Here is a 26,588-nt window from a genome sequence, read left to right as displayed (position 1 = left end):
ATCCTGCGAGTAACATAGAGTTAATTTGGCTGCTTCCTGGAATGGCAGGACTGACATATAGAAACATAGAGTCATACAACATGGAAACAGACCCTTCGGTCCAACCGATCCATGCTAACCATAATCCCAAACTAGCCTAGTCCCACCTCCATGCATTTTGCCCATATCCCTCCAATCATTTCCTATTCACGTACTTATCTAAATGTCTTTTAAATGTTGTAACCGTTGCTACATCCACCACTTTCGTTGCAAGTTCATTCCACATACGAACCACTCTCTTTGTCAAAAAATTGCCTCTTGTGTCTTTTTTAAATCTCTCTCCTCTCACCTAAAAAAATCCTCCTAGTATTGAAATCCTTCACCCTTGGGGAAAGACACCTGCCATTCACGTTAATCCATACCCTTCGTTATTTTATAAAGGTCACCTCTCAACCTCCTATGCTTCAGTGAAAAAAGTCCTGCTTATTCAGTCTCTCATCATAACTCAAACCCTTCATTCCCAGCAAGAGAGAATATGTGAATGAAGAGAGACTGGATCAGTTACAACAAGATTGGCAGTGGGGATGTCTCTTAGAAACCTACAAAATTCTAACAGGACTAGTCAGGGTAAACACCAGAAGGTTTCCGAGGGTGAGGGAGTTCAGAGTCAGGCTAGTCTGAGGATATTGAGTAGAAAATGTGTTGCTGGAAAAGCACAGCAGGTCAGGCAGCATCCAAGGAACAGGAAATTCAGGATTCCTGAAGAAGGGCTTATGCCCGAAACGTCAAATTTCCTGTTCCTTGGATGCTGCCTGACCTGCTGCGCTTTTCCAGCAACACATTTTCAGCTCTGATCTCCAGCATCTGCGGACCTCACTTTCTCCTTGAGGATATTGAGTAGACCATTTCAGATTAGGATGAGGAGAAATGTCTTCACCCAGAGGGTGGTGAGCCTGTGGAATTCTCTACCCCAGAAAATGTTTGAAGCTGAAACATTATTTTCAAGATGGAGTTAGATGCAGTTCTTGGTGCTAAAGGGAACAAAAGATATGGGGAGAAAGCAGTAACAGGGTACTGAGCAGTGCTGTGAAAGTTAGTGCTTCCAAATAAATCTGTTGAACTATAACCTGGTGTTATGTGATTTTTAACTTTGTCCACCCCAGTCCAACACCGACATCGCCAAATCTTGAGTAGCATGATCATCCATGGTCATATTGAATAGTGGAGCAGGCTTGAATGGCTGAATAGTCTAATTCCCTTATTTTCTGTGTTTCTATGTTAAAATTTCTGAGGCCAGTGATATTTCCAAAATTATTGGCAATTTTTCACAGTAAACTTGGGTATGATCTTACAAGTGAGATGACATTGGGCAACATGGCAGAAGTGTAGGAAAGTAGTCTTTGTTACTCATTTTATGTTCGGAAATTGGCTCATATTAAACACATTTTGTAATTAAACAGTCTGAATTATAAAATAAACTGGAATGCTCGTGATCCAACTTTAGATAATAACTGGAATAGTTCTGATCATTTTGCTAACTTGCTGCTGGAATTTCTACTCTCATCATTTTGTAGGACCCTTTCAAGGCCTAGACGCTGAGGAGATTACTAATGATATTTCAACAATGTGGAGAACAATATATAAACTGACAAAGACTTTCTCAGATATCACAGGACCGAAACGTGTAGCAGAAAGTGCTAAACTTAAAATTGAGAAATTTAAACCTCACCTACCAATTATAGCAATCATCTGTAATCCTGGCATCAAAGATAGACATTGGAATGAGGTAATACTTCCTTTTCAAAGTTGTATTTTATTCATAGAATTTTGAAAAATATATTGTAGAACATTTCAACTTCAAAAATGATCAAAAGTGCATCAAAATTCAAATTGTCTCCACACAGCATGTTCCACTCTGAGGTGGAACACAACGCAAATATAATAGCTATAAAATTTACAATATATATTCCAGGTCAGGCATACAGCTAATGCATTTCAAATCAGAAACAAAAGAGCATGCATTAGAAATGAACTTCTCTCATTGCACCATGTTCTACCCTGAGGTATATGCTTCAGTACAATTTCAATATTACTGATGTTCACAATGTAAATTACCTTGTCAGGAGCATAGCTGAAAGGGTCCTGCAGATTGTAACCTTTTCTGATTGGCATGGCATAGGAATCTGAAACTTTGATGAAAGTAGGGGTCCCTGATGTTGCTACTTCACTCTAGTGGTACTGGCTGAGAACAAGCCTGCAGTTTATCACACACTGGCATAATTTCAACTTTTTTCATTTGCGTGAAGTGAAGTTATTGAAAGAGAGAAATTGGTCTTGTGTATAATGAAATGAAATTTTGCCTTTTATGTCATTCCTGAAGATAAAATGACCCCAAATGGGTTCCAGTTGAATCACAGTTGGACAATCAAGTCAGACACTAATACGAATTCTTCCTCCTCAAGAGCGGTGTAGGCAAACATTTTAAGCAGAAAGATATTGTGACATCCAAACTAGTTTATGAACATGACATTTTTTCTGTCTTAGAGCCATAGAGTCATGAAATTGTACAGCATGGAAACAAACCCTTCAGTTCGACATGTCCCTGCCGACCAGATATCCTAAATTAATCCAGTCCCATCTGTCAGCATTTGGCCCATATCCCTCTAAACTCTTCCTATTCATGTACCATCCAGATGCCTTTTAAATATTGGTAATTGTACCAATCTCCACCACTTCCTCTGGCAGCTCATTCCATACACGCACCACCCTCTGTGTGGAAACGTTGCCTCTCAAGTCCTTTTTATATCTTTCTCCTCTCACCTTAAACCTATGCCCTGTTGTTTTGGACTGCCCTATTCTGGGAAAAAGACCTTGGCTGAGGGGTGACCTTATGATTTTATAAACCTGCATAAGGTCACCCCTCAGCCTCCGATTCTTCAGAGTAAACACCCCCAGCCTGTTCAGCCTCTCCCTAAAGCTCAAACCATTCAACCCTGGCAACATTCTTGTGAATCTTATCTGAATCCTTTCAAATTTAACCATGTCTTTCTGATAGCAAGGAGACCAGAAGTGAGCACAGTTTTCTAAAAGTGGCCTCATTAATGTTCTATATAGCTGCAACGTATTATCTAAATGGGGTGAGACTTTTGGGTGCTTTAGTACAGAGGGATCTGGGTGTCCTTGTTCATGAGTCACAGACAACTAGCATGCAGGTACGGCAGATAAAAAGGTAAATGAATGGAATGTTAGCTTTTATAACTAAAGGATTAGAATATAAAGGAAGGAAGTATTATTGAAACTATACAAGGAATTGGTGAGACCGCACCTGGCGTATTGTGCACAGTTTTGGTCCCCTTTATTTAAGGGAAGATGTAGTGGCATTAGAAACAGTTCAGAGGAGGTTGCTAGATTGATCTCAGAGAGAGGGGTTTGTCATGTGAAGGGAGATTGAACAGTTTAGGCCTGTACCTCTCGAACTTAGAAGAATGAGGGGGCATCAAATTGAGGTATACAAGCTGATAAAAGGGTGTATAAAATAAAGTTAAAAAATCACACAACACCAGGTTATAGTCCAACAGGTTTAAATTGGAAGTGCACTAGCTCTCCAATTAAACCTGTTGGACTATAACCTAGTGTTGTGTGATTTTTAACTTTGTACTACCCAGTCCAACACTGGCATCTCCAAATCGTGTGTAAAATAGACATAGAGCGGATGTTTCCCCTTGTGGGGCATTCTTGGACAAGAGGTCATAGACTTAGGATAAAGGGTAGCAAATTTAAAACAGAGTTGAGGAGAAAGTACTCCTCCCAAAAGGTTGTAAATCTGTGGAATTCGCTACCCCAAAGTGCGGTGGATGCTGGGACAGTGAATAAATTTAAGGAGGAGTGAGATGGATTTTTGATTGGTAATGGGTTGAAGGGTTGTGGGGAGAAGGCAGGAAAATGGAGGGAGAAGCATATCAGCCATAATTAAATGGCAGAGTAGACATTATGGGCAGAATGGCCTAATTCTGCTCCAATATCTTGTGAATTTATGAACTAATGACCATGACATCCTAACTCCTATAGTCAATGCACTGACCATTTAAAATGCATACCCCAAGATGTAAAAGCCCCCATTCACTTCTCTCAGCAGGTTGTGGGAATCCTACTGAAAGAAAAGCAAAAAGAACTACAGAATGTATTGTGTTTTTTAGATATTTTAAACAAACTAGAAATTTTAGTTTCTTTAAATTCTGTACTGACCAATGGTTTGTTTTCAGATCAGCAATATTGTTGGATTTGATGTGAAACCACAAAAAGATACCACCTTGCAGGAAATGCTAGAATTTGGACTTGCAAATTACAGTGAGAAGTAAGCAATTCAGATAGTTACCGCCTTGTTTTTCCTTACACGCTATTTCTTCAACACCTGAACGTCAACAGCCCTAAAGTGACTGGACCAGCTATCAGATTTCACTGAGCAGATCTGAAACCAGTCCCCAGCCAGAGAGCAAAAGCAAATAAAAAAAAACAGCAATACTTGGAAACGATGGGAGGCATATGGCTCAGTGGTTAGTGCGGCCTTACAGTTCCAGGGACCCAGGTTCAATTTCGCCCACTGGCGACTGTACAAACTCCACACAAACATTCTTCCCATGTCCGCATTTGTTTCCTCCTGGTGCTCCTGTTTCCTTCTACAGTCCAAAGATGCGCAAGTTAGGTGGATTAGCCATGGGAAATGCAGGATTACAGGTAAGGGGGGATGCTGTTTGGAAAATTGATGTCGACTTGACAAACTTGATGGGCCGAATGGCCTGTTTCCACACTGTAGGGATTCTATGATGTTCCTAAAATCCTTCTTTTTTTTCTGCATGGACACTGAGGTCTATATGCAGCAGGAACTGATGGAAGTGGATTCTTCTGTATTCCAACAAGTGCAGGCCCAAGCTCTCCTCATAGCATAATCCCTCCATACCCAGTATTAGCCTATTGAACCTTCTCTGGACTGCCTCTACTGCCTGTTCATTCTTCCTTAGATAGAATCTGAGATCTTTCCTTACCCCAGCTCACCGATGCTGCAATCAGCAGGAAATTTTGGATTCTGTATTGGCCCACCAATCGCTGTACACAGGACATTGGAACAGCTGCCTGCATGCAGCTTAGAGGGAACGTTGCTTGGGAATGAACATATTTGTCATATTGAACCTCCATTTTGAAGTACATAAGACTGTTGCTAGCTGAAGTCACCGTACAATGGTAGTGTCCCTGCCCCTGGCTCAGTTAGTTCAAGTCCCACCCATACTGGAAATGTCTCACAACAAGTCTGGACAGGTTGATTTGACAGCCCTTGTGCATTGGGAGTGTCCCTATCTCTGAGCCAGGAACCATGGTTCAAATCACACTTACTGTGGACGTGTGACTGAGCAAAGTTCATTAGAAAATATCTAAAATGGAGGCACTGAGGTGCTCTTGTACGGTGGTAATCCCCCTTCCTTTGAACCAGGGGACCCATATTCGAGTCCCACCTGCTGCAGAGCTGTATAATAACTTCTCTGAACAGGGGATTTAGAAAGTACCTAGGAAATGAGTAAGACTAGTGTGGCACATTGGCCACTTTTACTGTCTTTCAACTGCCAGGTCATGATATGCAAGAGGATATGCAATCCAAAGATGTGCGGGTCAGGTGAATTGGCCATGGTAAATTGCCCGTAGTGTTAGGTGTAGGGGAGTGGGTCTGGGTGGGTTGCGCTTCGGCGGGTCGGTGTGGACTTGTTGGGCCGAAGGGCCTGTTTCCATACTGTAAGTAATCTAAGGATCACCAGAGTGTTGACCTTTGTCCTCCCTGTCATACAGTGTAAATGATGCTCTAATCTGTACTGTGATCTCTTTGCGATGGTAATGTTTGCCTGAAGAACTCTCCATGAGAACACAGAGGAGCATGAATCTTACTCCACCCCTGTATTATGTCACTTACAGAAATTCTGAGATCCTATAACAATGAGTGTGTTTCATGCATTTATATATTGTTGATGGGGTTTATAAAATGTAGTGTTTTCTCTATATGCAAATCTTAAATTGCATACATATTTACTGATATGTCTAGACTAGAAGAGATCGGTGTCGCAGCCAGCAAAGAGTATTCACTGGAGAAAGCTCTTGCAAAGATGAAATCAGAATGGGTGGACTTAATCTTCAACTTTTCAAAGTATAGGGACACGGTGAGTATGTTTCAAGCCAAAAGAATTGAAAAACAATGAACCTCTTCACTTGTATACCATGCCGGGCAAATATTTAATATTGTCTGATTAACCCTGAACAATTTTGCCTAAAAATTGGCAACTTTATTGTGTCTAGTCACAGGATTTGAGCTGCCCAGTAAATACCGTCTTTGGTACTGTCTGCTGAAATGGTTGCTCTCAGTCACAGTGGCAACAAGGCTTTTCCTGATGATTGCAGCATCAGTGGGCTGGGGTAAGGAAAGATCTCAGATCCTACCTAAGGAAGAATGAACAGGCAGTAGAGGCAGTCCAGAGAAGGTTCAATAGGCTAATACTGGGTATGGAGGGATTATGCTATGAGGAGAGCTTGGGCCTGCACTTGTTGGAATACAGAGGAATGTGAGACAACCTTATTGAAACATGCAGAATTCCCAGGGGGCTTGACGGGGTGGATTCAGAAAGGTTGTTTCCCCTTGTGAGAGAGTCAGAGGGTGGAGTGGTGGCTCAGTGGTTAGCACAGCTATCTCACAGAATCAGGGACCCTAGTTCAATCCCACCCTCAGATGACTGTCTTTGTGGAGTTTGCACATTTGACCCATGTCTGTGTGGGTTTCCTCAGAGTGCTCCACTTTCCTCCCACAGTCCAAAGATGTGCATGTTAGGTGGATTGACCATGGGGAATTACTCATAGTGTCCAGGGATGTGTAGGCTAGGTGGATTAGCTATGGGAAATGCAGGGTTATAGGGATAAGATGGATGGGTGGGATGTTCTTCACAGGGTCAGTATGGACTTGATGGACCAAATTGCGCTGCTCCCACACTTTAGCAGAGGCTGAATTATTAGGTTTAGATTAGATTCCCTACAGCCCAACAAGTCCACACCGACCCTCCAAAGAGTAACCCACCCAGACCCATTTTCCTCTGACTAATGCACCTAACACTACGGGCGATTTAATATGGTCAATTCGTCTGATCTGCACATATTTGGACTGTGGGAGGAAACCGGAGTACCCAGAGGAAACTCACACAGGCACAGGGAGAATGTGCAAACTTCACACCATGCCAGTTGCCCGAGGCCAGAATCGAACTTGGGACCCTGGTGCTGTGAGGCAGCAGTGCTAACCGCTGAGCCACCGTGCCACCCTGTATTTTCAAGGCTAAGATAGATTGTTGATCAGTGGGGTTATGGGGAAAAGACAAAAAGGTGAGGATTATCAGATCAACCAATGATCTAATTGAATATTGGAACAAAGTCAATGGGCTGAATGGCCTACTGCTGCTCCAATGTCTTATCAAATGGTTAACCACATTCACACTCTCCATCACTCTGTAATTCTTTTAGAGACTATTAGAGCTGATTTGTATCAGCAAAGGGCGGTATGGTGGCACAATGGTTAGCACTGCTGCCTCACAGCGTCAGAGACCTGGGTTCAATTCCCGCCTCAGGCGACTGACTGTGTGGAGTTTGCACATTCTCCCTGTGTCTGCGTGGGTTTGCTCCGGTTTCCTCCCCAGTCCAGAGATGTGCAGGTCAGGTGAATTGGCCGTGCTAAATTGCCCGTAGTGTTAGGTGTAGGGGTATGGGTGGGTTGCGCTTCGACAGGTCGGTGTGGATTTGTTGGGCCGAAGGGCCTGTTTCCACACTGTATGTAATATAATCTAAAAACAGGCTTTTCACTGTAACTTTAACAGAATCTATTCACCAGACCACCTGACTCACAACAAGCTTCTCCAGAAACTCTTCTGTATAAAATGACATAACTAACACCCCAATTGCAATGCTAACAGACAAACATGTACTGTTGTTTTTCTTGGACGTAGCTGGAATGGGTTTCTTCTTAAAAACTGGGATTCAATTTCTCACTTCTACGCAATCAGAAGCAGAATGAATCTTTCTCATGGGCACCACAAAAAAAAACTTCTTCCTGAGGCGAGCTGTGCTAGGGAACCCCTGTTTGGTGTTTGTGACTCACCTACCCAGTTCAAAACAGGGGCCCCATGACTAGGCCTCAGGATCCCATTGGCCTCTTCACCTCCAAAATGAGCAGTCAGCCACTGAAAAGTTAAAGTTAACCTTAATATCTTTGGAGATCAGGTGAGATTACATTTAGTGCTTAGGTTAGTTTACCCAGGTGCAGTCTGAAATTATCTGCTGCATCATGCTAGTGGGTACCTTTACTGCAACAATGGACCGCTCAGCAAAAAGTCACAAAATGCAGGGTTGTGATTTTCCTTCTGTGGGGTTGTAGGGGCCGGTGTCTTGTATGGGTGTATAGAAACATAAGCATTTCTTTGGAAAACTAAGGGATTTTATTACTGAAGTAACTGCACAGAGGCAGATATCCTATCACCAAGTCATCCTTTATTTACATGTGTTCAGTACACTTGCTGTAACCAGCCCTGATTCAGAGGCAATACTCCGAATCCCCTGTTTATATCTGTCAGCCAAGACTCCCCTATTGGCTCAGGTTAACAACCCTAATTGAGGATCTCATAGTCAATAAGATTAATTGGTTCCAATCACTACAGTCATATTACTGTAAATGTCAATTATTTTGAAATTCTAATTTGACGTCATAACTATGGCTCAGAAGTTGGTACCTTAGTGTGAAGTTGTAGATAAACTACACTGATTCCTATCACTTACTGATAAGATTCCTTACTGTAACCTCCTATTTTCAGAATGTAAGCATACTGTCCTCAGTGGATGATATCCAGGTACTGCTGGATGACCATGTCATTAAAACCCAGACAATGCGTGGATCTCCATTTATCAAGCCTATTGAAGCTGAGTGTAAGGTAGGAACAAATCGATAAGGGAGTCCATTTGGAACACACCAATACTAAACACAATGAGCTAGGAACCATTGTCTAATTCTGCACTGATAATAAAAGGAGTATATTTTAATAAGTAAATCTATACCTGCGGTTTATCTTAAATTTTAGAACTGAATTTGCAATGTGATGGGAAACAGTTCAAGTAGCAAAATAAATTAACCAGTTATGTGCGTAAAGCTTTTAAAAGTAATAAAAACATTATAATTTGAGTCCAATTTTTGGATTTTTTATATGTTTTCGGTACAAGCTATACTTTTAAAAAACACAGTTTGATTAGATAATAGAAATAATGTACAAATCACATTTTACTATGAAATATATTCTTTAAAAATCAAATTCCCCCAAGCGAAATGGATGGGACTTTATTACTTGATTGTTATTGTGATGATACTGTGGCTTTACGAGGTGTACTTTGTTCTGGTTCCTTTTAAGAGAGAGATTGAAAGAGAGCTGAAGAGTAGTCTGTGAGAAAGTAAACCGCTCTTGAGACCTTGGTGCTTTTTGAACATTGGAACAATAGAAGTAGCACATGTTGGTGTGGTCAAGCTCTCAGAGAACCAGGATAGAACATAGAACGTAGAACATAGAACTTTACAGTGCAGTACAGGCCCTTCGGCCCTCGATGTTGCACCATCCTGTGAAACCAGTCTGAAGCCCATCTAACCTATACTAGTCCATTCTTGTTCACATGCTTATCCAATGACCATTTAAGTGCCTGTAAAGTTGGCGAGTATACAATGTTGCAGGCAGTGTGTTCCATGTCCCTACCACTCTCTGAGTAAAGAAACTATCTCTGACATCTGTCTTACATCAATCACCCCTCAATTTAAAGCTATATCCCCTTGTGCTAGCCATCACCATCCGAGGAAAGAGGCTCTCACTATCCACCTATCTAACCCTCTGATTATCTGACATGTCTCAATTAAGTCACCTCTCAATCTTCTTCTATCTAACAAAAACAGTCTCAAGACCCTTAACCTTTCCTCATAAGACCTTCCCTCCATACTAGGCAACATTCTAGTAAATCTCCTCTGCACTCTTTCCAAAGCTTCCACATCCTTCCTATAATGTGGTGACCAGAACTGCACGCAATACTCCAAGTGCAGCCGCACCAAAGTTATGTACAGCTACAGCATGACCTCATGGTTCTGAAACTCAATCCCTCTACTAATAAAATTTAACACATCGTATGCCTTCTTAACAGTCCTATCCACCTGGGTAGCAACTTTCAGTGATCTATGAACATGGACACAGAGATATCTCTGCTCACCTACACTACCAAGAATCTTACCGTTTACCTAGTACTCTGCATTCCTGATGCTCCTTCTAAAGTGAATCACCTCACACTTTTCCACATTAAACTCCATTTGCCACCCCTCAGCCCAGCTCTGCAGCTTATCGATGTCCCTCTGTAACCTACAACATCCCACAGCACTATCCACAACTCCACTGACCTTAGTGTCATCCACAAATTTACTAACCTGTCCTTCTATGCCCTCATCTAGGTCGTTTATAAAAATGACAGAGCAGTGGACCCAAAACAGATCCTTGCGGTACACCACTAGTAACTGAACTCCAGGATGAACATTTTCCATCAACCACCACCCTTTGTCTTCTTTCAGCTAGCCAATTTCTGATCCAAACTGTTAAATCGCCCTCAATCTCATGCCTCCATATTTTGTGCTATAGCCTACCATGAGGAACCTTATCAAACGCTTTACTGAAATCCATATACACCCCATCAACGGCTTTATCCTTGTCCACCTGTTTGGTTGCCTTTCCCCCATCTGTAGCTCTTGCCCTCTGCTGTATACCTTTCCCTTTCCATTGCTAAAGTAAACATAACTGAATTGTGGTCACTATCACCAAAGTGCTCACCTACCTCCAAATCTAATACCTCGCCAGGTTCATTACCCAGTACCAAATCTAATGTGGCCTCGCCCCTTGTTGGCCTGTCTACATACTGTGTCAGAAAACCCTCCTACACAAAAACTGACCCATCTAAACTACTTGAACTATAGTATTCCTATTTGGAAAGTTAAAGTCCCCCTTAACAACTACCCTGTCACTCTCACTCCTATCGAGAATCATCTCTGCTATCCTTAAAGATTTTTTAGTTTTTTTTTAGTTTTCGGTGATAGCAGTCGCTGATGGGGTCTTGAGGAAATGAAACCTCTCTTGGTTACTGCTAAAAGCTGGGGGTTCTCTTCCTTCTGCTGGAGTTGCCTGTGAGACACTCTGTTTTCTGAATCTGACGAGGATGTATATATGGGATATTACTATGTGGTAACAGTAACTACTTAGTAGCTAACTAATCTATTATTTTAATAAGCATTTCAATAGAGTTACAGCTAAGCCAATTATTTTATTTTTTCTTTTATTGTATTGAATAAATTTAACTTACATTTATTTTTAAAAAAGAAAATGATGGGTCAGTTTTTGTGTAGGAGGGTTTTCTGACACAGTATGTAGACAGGCCAACAAGGGGCGAGGCCACATTAGATTTGGTACTGGGTAATGAACCTGGCGAGGTATTAGATTTGGAGGTAGGTGAGCACTTTGGTGATAGTGACCACAATTCAGTTATGTTTACTTTAGCAATGGAAAGGGAAAGGTATACAGCAGAGGGCAAGAGCTACAGATGGGGAAAAGGCAATTACGATGCCTATAGAAGGTATAGGATGCAGAGGATGGGGAAAGAAACTGCAGGGGATGGGGACAATAGAAATGTGGATGTTATTCTTAGGGTCTAGACTATCTTTATAATATATTTTGAGGAGGTCTGGTCTGGCCCATAACATTATAGAAGCTAGGAACTAGCAGCAGGAGTAGGCCAGTCAGCCTTTCGAGTCTGCTAAGATAGACTACACTTCTGCTATCTTATATCATCCTCATGATTTTTGTCTTGTTTGTAATTTTTAATAACTCAGATCTGGGAGGAGAAGCTTATCCTAATGCAGAATATTCTAGATGCCTGGTTAAAGTGTCAGGCCACGTGGTTGTACCTTGAGCCTATCTTTAGCTCGGAGGATATTATTGCTCAAATGCCAGAAGAAGGTCGGAAATTTGGTATTGTAGACGGCTACTGGAAAGACATTATGTTGGAAGCTGTAAGTAAATCACCTGTTCAATATAGGGATAATTTGAACTGGAGGTAGGACAACCAATGGTTAAGTGATAATGTTACTGGATCAGTAATCCGCAGGCCCTGATCAATGCTCCGGGTCATGGGTTCAAGTCCTACCTGAGGAGCTGATAGAATTTAAAATCAATTCTAAAATATCCAGAGTTGAAAGCTAACCTAGTGATGATAATTATCTTCATTGTTGTTAAAAAAAACACCTAGTTCATTAACAGCCATTCACGGTGACACAGTGGCTCAGTGGATAGCACTGCTGCCTCACAGCACAGGGCCCCCAGTTTGATTCCAGCTTCGGGTGACTGTCTGTTTGGAGTTTGCACATTCTCCCCGTGTCTGCATAGGTTTCCTCCAGGTACTCCGGTTTCCTCCCACAGTCCAAAGATGTGCAGGTCAGGTGCTTTGGCCATACTCAACTGTCCATAGTGTTAGGTACATTAGTGAGAGGGAAATGGGTCTGGGTGGGTTACTCATCGGAGGGTCGGTGTGGACTGGTTGGGCTAAAGGGCCTGTTTCCACACTGTAGGAAATCTAATATAATCTGACAGCCTTTATGAAGGTTTTATTACCTGTTTGGTCTAGCCAACTTATGGTGGTGGACTCCTAACTGACCTCTGAAATGACTCAGTAAGCTACTCAATTCAAGGGGCAATTAGGGACAGGCAACAAGTCTTGCCAGCGAGAGACACATGTCTGTGAAAGAATAGAATGAAAATTTAGAGTTTAGGATTGCCAAATGTTAGAAATGTCCTTTCCAACTTAAACCTTAGATAATGCAAGAGGATTTGAAAGCAGTCTGGCTGCCCAACCACTTCCTTCTATAATTGTGGTTCAAGCTAGGGCTGAGAATGACATTTTCTCACATTTGCTTTGCAGTTGCTCTATTCAGAAGTGATTTCCGGTTTCCCTCCATTCACATACATACCCTTTTCTGTTTGCAAATCTTTGTCGGTCAAAATTGGTTTTGATCTGTGTATTACAGGAGGCTAAAAAAGTGCATGTCAATTGTGCCCTGAGTTTAGGAAGCTCCTGATTGTTTTGTTTGGGTTTACAACTATTTGGAACTACCCACTGTGAACAGGAGGGTGCTTCTAGCACATAGCAATGGACCGTTTTCAAAATGTTGACAGCATAAATGAGATGATAAGGATACTGATTCCACTTTATTGTCAATGCACCCCTGTCACAGTGGGTGCCAACGTATAGCCCTTGTGGACTTAGCCCCATCTTCACACTGAAGATGCCCTCCATTGTGTTGTGTAGCACATCCACTGCAGTAAACAGGATAGATGCAGATAGGATCCAGTGGGTTAAGATTAGAGGCAATGAGCCAAGAGCAGCAGTAGAACCTTTCTCCCCAACAATGTGGAATGCATTGGACTGGACCATCCCTCACTCTACAACTACCATCATGTGTGGTGAGCAAATCTGGTTCAATGAGGAGTACCAAGTAGCAACAACTTTAAATGGATTTGAAGATGAAGTGCTGCAAATGTGTTGCTGGTCAAAGCACAGGCAGAACATAACAACACGACGGCTGGAGGAGGAGCGCCTCATCTTCCGCCTGGGAACCCTCCAACCACAAGGTATGAATTCAGATTTCTCCAGTTTCCTCATTTCCCCTCCCCCCACCTTGTCTCAGTCGGTTCCCTCAACTCAGCACCGCCCTCCTAACCTGCAATCCTCTTCCTGACCTCTCCGCCCCCACCCCACTCCGACCTATCACCCTCACCTTGACCTCCTTCCACCTATCCCACCTCCATCGCCCCTCCCCCTAGTCCCTCCTCCCTACCTTTTATCTTAGCCTGCTTGGCTCTCTCTCTCTTATTCCTGATGAAGGGCTTATGCTCGAAACGTCGAATTCTCTATTCCTGAGATGCTGCCTGGCCTGCTGTGCTTTGACCAGCAACACATTTGCAGCTGTGATCTCCAGCATCTGCAGACCTCATTTTTTACTTGAAGATGAAGTATCTACCTGGTGAAACCACGGACTGCATATATGCCTGATTTCATACATTTACAGCATCACCTACTGGTACAATTGCATTACAGACCAGAGACTGGTTTTTCTCTCTCTTTCTACATCCTGATGTGCTATCACATACAACTGAACAGCTTTTTTCACCACCAAGTCACCTGTGGCAATTTTCACCTGTTGCCACCACCAGTAAATCCCCCCATGTTTCCAACTGACTAATTAACGTACAAAACCCATAAGAGCAATGGAAGATTGTCAGTGGTGAGGGAGAAGTAGAGAGCTAAATTAAAATAGAGTTGGGCGGTGAGATAAAGCAGTCTACCCCAGAGACTTCATAATAAATAATAGTTGGCTTAATATAGATTATAGTCTGTGATCGAATTCTATGCTGAGTATGTATAACTTTTGATGTGTTACAAAGGGGACGTGATAACACAGAATTGTCATGTTCTCACCTGTGGTGTTTGACTGTTTTGTTGCAAGGTAAAAGATACCCATGTTTTGGTAGCAACATCTCAGCCCAATATGCTGGAAAGACTTTTGGAGGCTAATGTTCTCCTGGAGGACATCCAGAAAGGACTTAATTTATATCTGGAGAAGAAAAGACTCTACTTCCCAAGGTAATCGATCCCTTCTCAAATATGCTGTGATTTTTCTTCATATCAAAGTATAAAAAGTTTAAAAATAGCAGTATTTTAGATGTAAGAGATAAATATCTTTAATCAGCCTGGTCTTACGTAATACATCTCAGGAGTAGGTAGAACTTGAACCCGAATCTAGCCCACAAGTAGCAAGACTATTATTGTATCTCAATAATCCAAGGTGTAGTGGATGTTGAGGCATCTGATGCGTATACACATAATATAAAAACATAAATATTTATATTGGCTATATTAAATATAACCAATTAAATATTGGTTATATTTAATAACCAATTTCTTCGATTATTCTGGTTATATTCCACCAGTCACCACTTATGTTGTAAATGATAAAGAGGGTATTGTGAACTTAGGTACAGCTCATTCACAACCCACCAAGCAGCAGTGCAGACTTGAGTATCCTGTTTACCTTGTCATATCCACTGCAAGTACAAAGAGCTCTATTCTGTAGTAGATGCAGCTCCAACCTCCCAGTGGTTCAGAGCCCAAGAAAAATACAAGAATGTACGAACATAAGAAATAGGAGCAGGAGTAGGCCAACTGGCCTATCGATCCTGTACCACCATTCAATAAGATCTTTTCATACACTCAGCTTCATGTACCCTTCCACTCACCATAGTTCTTAATTCCTTTCCGGTTCAATAATCTATTTGTTTTTGCCTTAAAATCATTCAATGAGGTAGCCTTAAATGCTTCATTGGGCGGGGAATTCCATAGATTCACACCCCTTTGAGGACCTCAACTCAGTCCTAAATCTACTCCCCTTTATTTTGAGGCTATGCCCCCTAGTTCCAGTTTCACCAGCCAGTGGAAACAACCTCCCTGCTTCTATTTATTTTATCTATCCCCTTCATAATTTTATATGTTTCTGTTAGATATCCCATCATTCTTCTAAATTCCAATGAGTATAATCCCAGTCTACTCAATCTCTCCTCATAAGCCAACCCCCTCAACTCCGGAATCAACCCAGTGAACCTCCTCTGCACCCTCTCCAATGCCAACACATCCTTTCTCAAGTAAGGAGACCAAAACTGTACACAGTTCTTCAGATGGAGCCTCACCGGCATCCACAAAAGCTGTAGTATAACCTCCCTATTTTTAAATTCCATCCTTCGAACAATGATGGACAACATTCCCTTTGCCTTCTTAATTACCTACGGCACCTGGAAGCGGACTTTTTGTGTTCATGCACAAGAACATCCTCTGTAAGGATCCTGCTCTGCCAGCAAGCGTGCAACAGACAGGGATTCACGTGCTCCATTACCCATCTCTCTGAAACCCCTCCTAAATCATGGGAGTGGGATAATTTTGATATCGGAGCAATATCTATTGGGGGCTTTGGTACACCAATCATCCATCTCCAGGCTTGAGTGACATGCAGATGTTCAGCTGCAGAGATTCCTGGGGTAGACCAGGAAACACTTCAATTTGTAGGAACAGAAGTATAATTGTCCATGATTCTATCTCTTACTAACCTGTTTCCTCTAAAAACATTTTCTTCCCGCTTTTCTTTAATTCCACTGAACTTGCTTTGATGACGCCGTCTTCCATATTCTTCAACTGAGAGTTTTGTTTTAGATTACCTACAGTGTGGAAACAGGCCCTTTGGGGCCCTTACCTACAGTCCACACCACCCTGCCCATACCCATACAGGCAATTTAGCATGGCCAATTCACCCAAACTGCACATCTTTGGACTGTGGGAGGAAACCGGAGCACCCGGAGGAAACCCATGCAGACATGGGGAGAATGTGCAAACTCCACACATTCAGTTGCCTGAGGCGGGAATTGAACCCACGTCTCTGGCGCTGTGAGGCATCAGTGCTAACCACTGTGTCACCATGCCATCCAACAGTTGTCCACTGTTGTAATTGTGTTGGTACAACCTGCTCCACATCATCGCTCCCATGTATCCTCCCTCCTCACCCTGCATTGTGTATTAAAAGTCTAATGTTGTCAGATTGAGTTCATTTACTTGCTCTCTTTGTCCCGTTGTTGCTTTTCTCTTCAGATTCTTTTTCTTGTCCAATGACGAACTGCTTGAGATCCTCTCGGAAACCAAGGACCCGCTTCGAGTTCAGCCACACCTGAAGAAGTGCTTTGAAGGGATCGCGAAACTTCAGTTCAGTGATCAGCTCCAAATCACAGGGATGATCAGCTCTGAAGATGAAATAGTTCCATTCATTAAAATGATTTACCCAGCAAAAGCAAAGGTACCCATTGCTTCCTACGTTTCTTAGTTGCTCTTTCAATGATTACAGAAGAACCCAAAATGTAGACAGTTGTAATTTCCCATGGCTGAATAAAGCAAATGGTTATTAGGGGTTTTCTTCTTAATTGACACAAGGATTTGAAGGATGCAGCGATTCGTAGAGCTCAACTCATGTCTTTCACAGACAGACAACAAAGTGTGAGAAAGAGGAGACTTGAATGCAAACCACAAGACTCTGATAAAGCAGCTCACATGAAAACCATTTGATTTGAGATTTCTAACTTATATGAAATAGAAAGGGAAAGCTGAGATGAGGATTTTTAAATAATTCTGTTTATATATTACAGTAGACACATAGAACATAGAACATAGAAAAATACAGCGCAGTACAGGCCCTTCGGCCCTCGATGTTGCGCCGACCAAAGCCTACCTAACCTACACTAGCCCAATAACCTCCATATGCTTATCCAATGCCCGCTTAAATGACCATAAAGAGGGAGAGTCCACCACTGCTACTGGCAGGGCATTCCATGAACTCACAACCCGCTGAGTAAAGAATCTACCCCTAACGTCTGTCCTATACCTACCACCCCTTAATTTAAAGCTGTGTCCCCTAGTAACAGCTGACTCCATTAGCGGAAAAAGGTTCTCACTGTCAACCCTATCTAAACCCCTAATCATCTTGTACACCTCTATCAAATCTCCCCTAAACCTTCTTTTCTCCAATGAGAACAGCCCCAAGTGCCTCAGCCTTTCCTCATACAATCTTCCTACCATGCCAGGCAACATCCTGGTAAACTTCCTCTGCACTCGTTCAAATGCCTCCACGTCCTTCCTATAGTATGGCGACCAAAACTGCACACAATACTCCAGATGAGGCCACACCAGAGTCTTATACAACTGCAACATGACCTCAGGACTGCGGAACTCAATTCCTCTACCAATAAAGCCCAGTACACCATATGCCTTCTTCACAGCACTATTTATCTGGGTGGCAACTTTCAGAGATCTGTGTACATGGACACCAAGATCCCTCTGCTCATCCACACTACCAAGTATCTGACCATTAGCCCAGTAATCCATCTTCTTGTTACTCCTACCAAAGTGAATGACTTCACACTTAGCTACATTGAACTCCATTTGCCACCTTTCTGCCCAGCTCTGCAACTTATCTATATCCCGCTGTAACCTGCCACATCCTTCTTCGCTGTCCACAACTCCACCGACCTTTGTGTCATCCGCAAACTTGCTCATCCAGCCTTCAAGCCCCTCCTCTAGGTCATTTATAAAAATGACAAACAGCAATGGTCCCAAAACAGATCCTTGTGGAACACCGCTAGTAACTGCACTCCAAGATGAACCTATACCATCAACTACTACCCTCTGTCTCCTTCCAGCCAACCAATTCCTAATCCAAACCTCTAATGCACCCTCAATGCCATGCCTCCGTAGTTTTTGCATTAGCCTACCATGGGCTACCTTATCGAACGCCTTGCTAAAATCCATATACACCACATCTACTGCTTTACCCTCGTCCACTTTTTTGGTCACCACCTCAAAGAACTCATTAAGGTTTGTGAGGCACGACCTGCCCTTCACAAAACCATGCTGACTATCCTTGATCACATTATTCCTATATTGTTCATATAAGAATAGAAGTTTATATTTATTCGATAATGGGGAATTATATTTCTGAAGGCAGTTAGCCTTTGGATGCAGAGGCTAGTTTCTATAAATGGCATTGAAGATTAGAATAATAAAAAAGGTATAATCAGATAATCTCATAAGAGTACCATAGTGTGGTGGGGGGTAGGCAAAGGCAATTCTGAAACAGGGTCACCACGACGGAGAGAATAAACAGCTGCTGTGTCACCTGTCGGCTAAGTGGGAAGCTGCTCCCGAAAGTGTTAGCTTTGTCACAGAATCATGGTGTTAGGTTAAACTATGTATAACTTTATAAGTAACTTTATATTAGAGCTGACATTTAAAATATTATAACAATTAGTAGAACTAAATATAGTTTTTAGTTTTCTGTATAAGATCAGCAAGGGATATGAATCACATGATCGAATTTGGAAAGTCATTAGCAAAAAGCAAGTACATGATGCGGTTCGCAAATGTCTAGGAAGGGACACAACAATTGGTGTTGGGATGTGGTCAATAATCATAAGAGTCCAAGGGCGGTGATTGGGGGTCTGGCAAACATCATGTGATGACGGGAGGGCCAAGGGTGCACCATGAAGTTGCCCGTCATTGATCGTGTATTCACAGGACTGGACGTGTAGGTCAGAGGAGATGTGGGAAGCATGGATATCAATGTTGCATATAACCATCATGTATAAATAGCCCTGGGAAAGGAAGAGTATCACTCACCTCTGACCTGAGTTGTAATTAAGAGGGCAGATGGGCTCAACGTAAAAGCCAGCTACAGAGCAGTCTGTGGTCTCGCCCACAAGTGTGGTAAAGAGCTCAAATAAACATCAATTTGCACTTCTGAACATGGGTGTAAGACTCCTCTTTAACATCCCACACCAACATGAATAAGGGTTTTTACCCTTATAGAATGGAAGCCTGATGATTACAGTTTCTCGGCAATCCTTTTTAAAGAGTAATTTAATCATTCTGTCTTCCTTTAATTTTAAAATTTTTAAAAATGATTTCTGCTGAGGCCAGAGTGCATTTGGAAAAATTCCTGGTTCTACTGATCTGAAGTAACCTGAATGGTAGATTTTCACCTTGAGGGGTGGTGTGGGTTATAACTGGAATCTGGTTAAAGACATCACTGTTGTGAAAGTCAAAGTTTGAAGCTATCAAACCACAGAAAAATAGGTTTTAAAAAAGCAGAAGGTAGAAGCAGGAGTAGGCCATTCGGCCCTTCAAGCCTCCTCCACCATTCAATATGATTATGGCTGATCATCCAACTCAGTCCCCTGTTCCCATTTTCTCCCCATACCCTACAACCCTTCAACCATAAAAATGATGCCTGACTTCATCTTGAAAACATTTGAAGTTTCGGCCTTAATCGAATTCTACAGGGTCACCACCCTCTTGGTGAAGATATTTCTCCTCACCCGAGTCTTGAATGGCTGACTCCACACCCTTAGACTGTGCTGGACTTAAAAGGTTACTCAGGACCATCCTTCCTGTGTCCATTCTGCCATGTGTCTATCCATTCTAGCAGGTTTAGGAAGGTTCAGTTTGGGAAACATGGGTCATATTAATGTAACAGATTGCGATACAATAACACGCATATAGAAAATACAACCTAATTCTCAAAAAGGACACTTTAAAAAGTAAGTCAGCTGGAAAACACTAGCAATTATTTTGTAGCGTTGTAAAATTGCTCTGATTTAGACTGATATAACAGATGTAAGTTTGTGTTTTCCTATTCCTTTGTATATTAAGTAGTGAGGTGCACTGCCTTCAGCACTTAAAATTTAGGAATCCATAAAGCTGGATTCACAATGAATTAATAGGTTACATGCGAGCCCATTATATTCTGTTTATTGTTAGAAAAACATCTTAGATGTTTGGAGCTATGTGAAGGGTTATTTTGAATTATGATTAGAGTGGCACTGGAAAGGGACAGCAGGTCAGGCAGCATCCAAGGAGTAGGAACATCGACGTTTCGGGCAAAAGCCCTTCATCAAGACTGAAGGCAGGGAGCCTCCAGGGTGGAGAGATAAATGGGAGGGGGGTTGGGGCTGGGGAGAAGGTATTCTTGTGGAGAGAGGAGGAGAACGTCTTCAAGGTAGGCATTCCTCTTTCCACAAGAATACCTTCTCCTCAATCCCACCCACTCCCATTTATCTCTCCACCCTGGAGACTCCCTGCCTTTAGTCCTGAGGAAGGGCTTTTGCCCGAAACATAGGTTTTCCTGCTCCTTGGATGCTGCCTGACCTGTTGTGCTTTTCCAGCACCACTCTAATCTAGACTCTGATTTCCAGCATCTACAGTCCTCACTTTTGTCTTATTTTGAATTATATTAACTCCACTTCTGAAACATGCCTGTCCCCTGATTGCAAGTAAAGATTGAGACCAATAAAACATGTCACCATTTGTAGGGGCCAAATTGCAGGTAGGCTATTTGCTGATTGCTAAAAAGGGTTTTTAGTTAAGCGTTTCCAATACATCTCTGAGCCAGGTGTGACTTGAACTCAGACCTGCTTGCCTTGAGGTGAGGACACTACTACTGATTGCAGCTAATTTTAATAGCACGTAGCTTAATGTGGCCCAATTGACTGGAAAAAGGCTGAAAATCCAAGGGCTAGTTGTTTGAGGGTGTGCCTGCAGATGGTGAGAACATGTCTTGGAAAACCTCTGGGTGCTCCACATTATGCTTAATGATTGGGAAATAATGGGGACTGTCTCCATAACGTGCTGATGTGCGCACTAATGCTGTGGGGAGAATCACCAGCCTCGGAGTCAGAGTCGGGGTTCAACGACAAGAATTAATTGTACAAGTAAATTCCAGAGCTCTGGGGAGAGAAAGACACCAACAACACAGTGGGCAGCTGCAAGTCGTCTCTCAACCCGGAGCACATGTCAAGATACTTTTATACATTTTGTGATATAATAGGACAGTGATGAGGTTGTTGTCTCTGTAACATGGTTTGTTTATTGTGAACATTGCAGAATAGGTAATACTTTCGGTGCAGTCATTGTCAGTTTCAGCGTAACCTTTGTTAACTTCAGTGTGGTCGTTATTGGTTTCGATGTCTGTGTGGAAGTCCATTGCTGCAGTAATGGGCGCTATTTGCTCTTCCTGAGAGGAAAGATTACTGCAGCCCTGGCTATTAGCAATCTGTATTGAGTCCATATCAGACTGTCAGCATTTGATTACTTACAGTCTGGAAACAGGCCCTTCGGCCCAACAAGTCCACACCGATCCTCCGAAGAGCAACCCACTCATTCCCATTTGCCCCATTCACCTAACACTACGGGCAATTTAGCATGGCTAATTCACCTAACCTGCACATTTTTGGACAGTAGGAGGAAACCGGAGCACCCGGAGGAAACCCACGCAGACACTGGGAGAATGTGCAAACTCCACACAGACAGTTGCCTGAGGCGGGAATTGAACCCGGGTCTCTGGTGCTGTGAGGCAGCAGTGCTAACCACAAAGTGCCTTAAACTAATCAACTAGGTTGTGAGTGTATTGTGCTGGTAGTCCCCAGGCAGTGTCTGCGTTTGCTCTGCTGTCTCTCTCCATATTGTGGTCCGGCGGCCATCTTGTGTGTCCGTGTGCCTAGTGTCACCCGACCCGTGCCATCTCCCACTTCACCAACATCTATTTCTTTTAGAAAATAAGCCCACACTGAAGTGTCCCAAATCAGATTTTAAAAAGTGATTTATTTTCTTGTGGTTTCTCTTTTATAGGGTATGGTGGAGAAATGGCTTTTGCAAGTTGAAGAGCTGATGCTTAGCAGCATTAAGCATGTCATTAAAGAAGGAATTTCCAACTATGTTCAGGTAATAGGACCTAACTGTCAACTGCAGTTTGTTTACACTTTTAAAAAGTTTTAAGACTAAGGTACACAATCATGCACAGTTTTGATTTTAATAGCGTAATGTGGGAACTGCCTTGGCTTTAGTTGTTGGCTTTTTGTTGTTTCTATGGAATTTGTGCCATTTGTTTATTCAGGTTAATGTTGTTTTTAATTATTGATACTCTAATACAGCATATTGACCTACGACTTTTAATTGGGTTACAATTGTATAGGAGAGATGATGATTTCTCTCCAAAGGAGTGAATTGTTATGATCTGAAGCAAACAACCTGAAAGGGAGCTGGGTACCGTTTCCAAGGTAACATAGAAAAGAGATAGGGTACATGCTTGAAAGGAATTGCCCATTTAAAGGGAATACTCAGGGAAAAATCGGATATTGCTTCCCCAACTATTTTTCCCACTTTGACCCATTCTGATTCTAACTTGTTACTTTTTAGAGGGGTGGGGGTCATGTGAGTTGGGCATTACAATGTCTGAAGGCACAGACATTGCCAAACTGGTGGCCGGACACTGAGAGAGAACTCCTCTGCCCTCTCAGAGGTATCCAAGCTCACTGCCCCCATCACCTCCACCCCCCTTCTGCTTGCCAACTGTTCCGATTTCTACCCGTCTGTCAGTTTCCACTCACCTTTCCACCATGCTGCTTCTCTGTCCCGAACCTCTGGAGTCTCACAGAAACCAGCCAGATTCTTGATACAGAGCTCAGAGGATGCTGAGGATCCAGGGCTAATGTGTACCTTAACTCCCTCTTTCCCTTTGGTTCTGATACCATTAGTATCCTCCTTGAACAAAAATCAGCCAGTTCCAGCTCTGCAATTTTTATTGAAGTCCAATCCATGGAGAAAATTAAAAATCTCACCGCACCAGGTTATAGTCCAATAGGATTATTTGGAAGCACTAGCTTTTGGAGCGCCGCTCCTTCATCAGGTGGTTGCAGAGTACAAGATTGTAAGACACAGTATTTATCACAAAAGTTTACAGTGTGATGCAACTGAAATGATGTACTGAAAAACACCTGGATTGTTTGTTTACTCTCTCATCTTTTAGAATGACCATGTTGGTTTCAGTTCTTTCATATGTAAATACCAGAACTTTTTTTCAAAGTTACATTCTGAAGTGAATTTTAACAATAGGTGCCATGTCATCTCAGGTACTGCATTGAAAGTGTGAGGTGCCCAAAATGTTCAGACTGATTGTAATCTAAAAAAGGGATTTACAGAATCTTACATGGATTCATGCAGTTTTTGAGCAAAACAAGATGTAATTCTACAAGTACAAATTCACCCCACAAACTTATTTGTGTGTGTGTGTGTGCATGTGGATGTGGGGGTATGTGTGTCTGTGATAGAGTGCGTATATGTGTGCATTGTGGGCGGCACGGTGGCACAGTGGTTAGCATCGAGACCTGGGTTCAATTCCCACCTCAGGCAACTGTCTGTGTGGAGTTTGCACATTCTCCTCGTGTCTGCATGGGTTTCCTCCTGGTGCTCCGGTTTCCTTCCACAGTCCAAACAAAAATGTGCAAGTCAGGTGAATTGGCCATGCTAAATTGATGCTGCCTGAACTGCTGTGCTTTTCCAGCACCACTAATCCAGAAATTGCCTGTAGTGTTAGGTGAATGGGGTAAATGTAGGGGAATGTTATGGGTGGGTTGCTGTTCAGAGGGTCAGTGTGGACTTGTTGGGCCGAAGGGCCTGTTCCCATACTGTAAGTAATCTAATCTAAACTTTTGCGATAAATTCTGTGTTTTACGATCTTGTACTCCACAACCACCTGATGAAGGAGCAATGCTGCGAAAGCTAGTACTTCCAAATAAACCTGTTGGTGTTGCGTGATGTTTAACTTTGTACACCCCAATCCAACATCGGCATGTCGAAATTAATCCATGGAGAGTGTTCCACATTTCCACTTTGTTTAACGAGTACTTCCTGACCCTATTCTTCAGTGATGAGCCCTTCAGGATTCTTGAAGAAGGGCTCATGCCTGAAATGTCAACTCTCCTGCTCCTTGGATGCTGCCTGACCTGCTGCGCTTTTCCAGCAACACATTTTCAGCTCTGATCTCCAGGATCTGCCGTCCTCACTTTCTCCCATTCTTCAGTGGAGTTGATGTTACTTTAAAGGCTTGACCCCTTGTCCTGTATTCCTGAGAAACTGTTGTTCTCTACCTTTTACACTGCTTTTATCATTTTAAATGCCTCAATTAGATCATCTATTAGCTTTCCACATCAGGGGAAGATGAGTATATCAAATCTGATTATAATCAAACAATTTGATTATTTTCACTCTTTTGTCATTTTGCTTTATGAAAACCCCATGCTGGTAACATCCATTTGACTTCACTGTCTTTCACAGCACGTTTGTTGCAATCAGATTTTGTTACATATAACCCACCCATCATAAACGCTCCTTCACTGATCACTTCATGTTGGGCCAAGTGTTCAGTGACTCTACTCTAACAATAGCTTCGAGTAACTTGGACCAGGAGGCCTGGAATTTCCTGATTCATCTCTTACCATTTCTAAATGATCGAGAGACATGACAATTTCTAAACCACAGGGACAATGTCTGAATCATGAAATCTTGGGCAGATCAGGACCAGAGATTATTAGGAGAGGTCGTGCTGTTCTCATTGGTCTCATAATCCAGAAACTAGGCACAGGGGATATGTGTTCATGGGTCTATATACACCATGATGATGAAATTTAAATTTACTTGCTACAGTCTGGAATTAAGGGCTAGTATAATGGCAATTATCAAACCATTGTTGATTGCTGTAAAACCTTGCCTGACTCACTGAAAATCTGCCATCTTTACTTCGTCTGGGTGCTTCTTAACTGCCCCTGCAATGCTTCACAAGCAACTCAATTCAGGGCAATTAGGGATGGGCCACAACTGATAGCCTGGCCAGTGACACCCCTATTCTAAGAAAGAACAAATGCTTTCTTCACCAATGTCCTCAAATAATTAGAATGGAAACCCTCAGGTCTCTGGAGCTTTGATTACTTTTACTTTCACTAAATTCATAGACTCCCTGCAGGGTGGAAGCAGGCCATTTGGTCTATTAAGTCCCCACCGACTCTCCGAAGAGTAACCCACACAAGATAATACATGGCTTGGAAAGGGTGGACGCTAGGAAATTGTTTCCGTTAGGCGAGGAGACTAGGACTTGTGGACACAGCCTTAAAATTAGAGGGGGTAAATTCAGAACAGAAATGCGGAGACATTTCTTCAGCCAGAGAGTGGTGGGCCTGTGGAATTCATTGCCGCAGAGTGCAGTGGAGGCCGGGACGCTAAATGTCTTCAAGTCAGAGATTGATAAATTCTTGATGAATTAAGGGCTACGGGGAGAATGCGGGTAAATGGAGTTGAAATGCCCATCAGCCATGATTGAATGGCGGAGTGGACTCGATGGGCCGAATGGCCTTACTTCCACTCCTATGTCTTATGGTCTTATGGTCTTATCCATCCCATCACTGCATAGCCAATGGTTATTCTTTTAGATTAGATTGGATTAGATTACTTACCGTATGGAAACAGGCCCTTCAGCCCAACAAGTCCACACTGACCTTTCAAAGAGCAACCCACCCAGACTCATTTTAGATTACCTACAGTGTGGAAACAGGCGCTTTGGCCCAACAAGTCCACACCAACCTGCCCATACCCGTACACTTACCCCTACGGGCAGTTTAGCATGGCCAATTCACCTAACCTGTACATCTTTGAACTGTGTGATGAACCAGTGGAAACTCCACACAGACAATTGTCTGAGGGTGGATTTGAACCCAGGTCCCTGGTGCTGTGAGGCAGCTGTGCTAACCATTGAACCACAGTGCTGCCTCATTTTCTCCATTACCATTATTTTATTTACAGTAAATTGAGTCATTTTCTCCTTTCATTATATCAAGTGGCAGGCTCTGGGGGAAACAGTGTTGGGAGCATGGTTCTCAGCAGGTCCTTTGTATCTCAATGCCAAGTTCTTCACTCGGGCACTGAGTGCCTTTGAACAAGAAGCTTGGAGCCTGCAAGTGACCCTCTGTAGGTGTTGCGTATCATGCTCCCTGTATGATGCACCC

General features: G+C 42.6%; 1 protein-coding gene across 1 annotated transcript in view; it reads left to right on the top strand.

Annotated features, from left to right (window-relative positions):
- Nucleotides 1–26,588, top strand: part of dnah3 (dynein axonemal heavy chain 3) — a 187,519-nt gene that overhangs the window by 61,328 nt on the left and 99,603 nt on the right. Inside the window, exons 17-24 of the mRNA XM_060840939.1 lie at nucleotides 1,554–1,765; nucleotides 4,242–4,333; nucleotides 6,065–6,179; nucleotides 8,862–8,978; nucleotides 11,948–12,127; nucleotides 14,618–14,754; nucleotides 16,804–17,005; nucleotides 22,384–22,476. Coding sequence (XP_060696922.1) covers nucleotides 1,554–1,765; nucleotides 4,242–4,333; nucleotides 6,065–6,179; nucleotides 8,862–8,978; nucleotides 11,948–12,127; nucleotides 14,618–14,754; nucleotides 16,804–17,005; nucleotides 22,384–22,476 — 1,148 coding nt within the window. The remainder of the gene's footprint in view (nucleotides 1–1,553; nucleotides 1,766–4,241; nucleotides 4,334–6,064; nucleotides 6,180–8,861; nucleotides 8,979–11,947; nucleotides 12,128–14,617; nucleotides 14,755–16,803; nucleotides 17,006–22,383; nucleotides 22,477–26,588) is intronic.

The sequence above is a fragment of the Hemiscyllium ocellatum genome, chromosome 20 (assembly GCF_020745735.1).
Source record: "Hemiscyllium ocellatum isolate sHemOce1 chromosome 20, sHemOce1.pat.X.cur, whole genome shotgun sequence".
Lineage (NCBI taxonomy): Eukaryota > Metazoa > Chordata > Chondrichthyes > Orectolobiformes > Hemiscylliidae > Hemiscyllium > Hemiscyllium ocellatum.
The sequence above is the reverse complement of the archived record's forward strand: the minus strand, read 5'-3'. Positions and strand labels throughout refer to the sequence as shown.